Source organism: Dermacentor albipictus, unplaced genomic scaffold (assembly GCF_038994185.2).
Source record: "Dermacentor albipictus isolate Rhodes 1998 colony unplaced genomic scaffold, USDA_Dalb.pri_finalv2 scaffold_190, whole genome shotgun sequence".
In the NCBI taxonomy this organism is placed as follows: domain Eukaryota; kingdom Metazoa; phylum Arthropoda; class Arachnida; order Ixodida; family Ixodidae; genus Dermacentor; species Dermacentor albipictus.
In genome coordinates this window covers 30,317-32,988 of record NW_027225744.1, presented here as the reverse complement: position 1 = coordinate 32,988, position 2,672 = coordinate 30,317, and the positions used below count along the sequence as shown (strand labels likewise).

The window sequence follows — 2,672 nt, the reverse complement described above, 5'->3', positions numbered from 1 at the left end:
ACAGCCACCGGAACACCTCACCGAATCGGAGACAGCGGGTTGGAGTCTAGAAGAATCCGCACCGTACACCTATCCAACCATTCCGAGAGGGGCCCACGTGGAGGGGATCCGCAGCACCGAAGCTCGAGCGCACAAGTCACGCCACCCCCGAGCCGATCACGCCACCACCGTCACGGGTGCTGTTGCTGAGACTGAGGACGAAACAACGACTTGCACAGTCGCGATCGGTGAGCGATTTGAGCCGTGCTCGTAGCGCCTTCGCCGCTCTCGCCGCCGCCGGTCCCAAAGGAAAGCGCGAGCGAGCACGAGGGAGAGGGAGAGAAGCCGCGCGGACCAATGGCGAGCGCGGCAATGCGAGGTCCCGTCAACACCACCCTCCCGCCATAAAAGCGCGGCGCACGCGACCGGTCGCGGAGTTCCTTCTGCGCCTCGGACCTGTTCGAACGTCTCCGATCGAACTCACCAACCAACCTCCATGCCGCCCGTGTGCTGCACCTACGACCGCGCTTTCGAGCGTAGCCCTTTTTAGGGCTCCCAAGGGTGCACACGCAGTCGGAGGTACCTTCGTCCAGGGCTTCTTTCCACTGCACTGAGGATGTCCGTCTCCGACAACCCAGTGCAGGGGCCACGCGGCCCCACCTCAGCGCACTCGCCGGCGCTCAAACTGCTTCTTGCGGAAGCGAGACGGCAGTTTTGCGCCACCGCCGAGAACGAGGAGCAGCCTGTCGAGGCTGCAGCCCCATCCCCGAGGTTCCTACGCTCGGGAACCTGCAGGGACACTGCCCCAGTCGCAACACAGCGTCGTCGACGCGGCCGTGCTGCCCCGCACAACGACGACGACGGCGGAGACAACACCGGCAGCGAGAGCGACGACGACACCGCCAGCTCGCGCCGCTCTAGCAGCTGCCCGCCTTCCTGCTCCTACTCGTCAACCAGCGAGAGCAGCAGCGAGGACAGCCAGCTGACACTGGCCACGGACTCGGCGAGCAGCCGTTCCCCGTCACCCAGCGCCCAAGAAGAAAGGGTCGGCGCCCCCGCTACTGCTGAACCAACTGAGGAAGCCGTGCCTAATCGTACGCCGCACGAGCCCCCGGAACCGGAAGGCGCCCACGCCGAGACCGAGGCGAGCGCGCGCGCGGCGGAGAGCGATGCTCCCGAGAGCGTCTCCACGGCGCATGCGCCACCCTGCGACGTCACGGCGCACACGCAAGGCGATGCCCCGCCTCCACCCGCGGACCCTCTCCTCCCCGGCGCGAAGCAGCCGGGTAGGAAAAAAAACAGCCGGCGTAAGCGCCGGAACGTGCGGCCGGTGACCATCACCACCGTCGCTAAAACCGGCGTACGTTCAAGCGCCCCTCCTGCGGCACAAGACACCGCATCGACCAGTGAAGGACGACAAACCGTCCTTTACAGACCGCTCGGGAGGAAGGCCCATTTCCTTGCGGCATCACGCGATGCAATTGCCGCATTCCTGGCCGGTGTTTCGGGGACACATCGAGTCCGGCCGAACTTGCGACGGAACGTCGTGGCCGTCGACGCGCTGCCAGGCACGGACCTGTCTGCGCTGCTCGCCGTTCGGGTGATTTGCGACGTGCCCGTCAAGGCGAAGGCACTTATCGCCGACTCTTGCACGGGCACGCTCTTCAACGTGGACCCGGCGATCGATGGGCCTTCCATCCTTGAGGGTATCGAGAGCCGGGTGCCCGTACTCGCCGTCACCCGAAGCGGCGATGTCGCAACACTGCGATTCACAGGCAGAGACGTGCCGGAGGAGGTGCACCTGTTCAGGCAGCGCCGCATCGTGCGCCCGCAGCTACCGCGGCCGTTGCAGTGCGGTCGATGCGGCCTCTTCGGGCACGCCACAGCGACTTGCTCTCGCGACCCGCGCTGTCTCCAGTGCGCGGGGTCGCACGCGACGACCGCCTGTACCTCAAAGCGGACCCGATGCATCAACTGCCGAGGCCCGCACGAGTCGACAGAGCCACGCTGCCCCAACTGGCAGCTCGAGCGGCGGGTGGCGAGCATACTCGCGAGAACCGTTCCGCGCATCACGCGCAAACAAGCCCTGGTTCTCGCGAGGAGCAATGCCCCTGCCGCGCGGAATCAGCAGCCGGCCACCACCACAGCACAGCGCGCGCCCGAGCCACGATCATCGCCGTTGGTTCAGCCGGGCCGATCATTCCGTGACGTGCTGGCCGGCAACACAGCGCCGCAGCCAGCCGCCGAGAGCAGCTCTGCCCAGCCCCGCAGCACGACAACACCCGATGCACGTGACCTCGTCATAACGACGCTCGCGTCGGCATTGCGTGCACTTTTGGAATCGGTACCTGCCGACTCCCCAGCGCGCCACATGTGTGTGGCAGCACTGGAAATGCATGACGCCCTGATCCAGCATGGCTAGCACACCAGTGGGGCAACGGCCGCGCATTGTTCAATGGAATGTTCGTTCAATGCGCCGCCGACATCCAGAGCTGGCGGATGGGGCTCTTTCGGACGGATGCGACGTGCTTCCTTTGCAAGAAACCCACGTCCGCCCGGGAGAGCTCAATCTGCCGGGCTTCGTCAGCTACCACAGTGCTGCTGGCTGCGAACAGGCGTCATGCACGGCCATTCCGTGTACCGATTCCACTCATCCGGCTGGGCGATCTCGCGCGTCACTTTACGTACGCGCT

At 65.8% G+C, this 2,672-nt stretch overlaps 1 protein-coding gene across 1 annotated transcript; it reads left to right on the top strand.

Annotated features, from left to right (window-relative positions):
- The first annotated feature begins 595 nt into the window (after nt 1–595).
- Nucleotides 596–2,401, top strand: LOC139053755 (DNA translocase FtsK 1-like). The gene has a single exon (XM_070530538.1). The coding sequence runs from the start codon at nt 596–598 to the stop codon at nt 2,399–2,401; it is 1,806 nt and encodes a 601-aa protein (XP_070386639.1).
- The last annotated feature ends 271 nt before the right edge of the window (nt 2,402–2,672 follow it).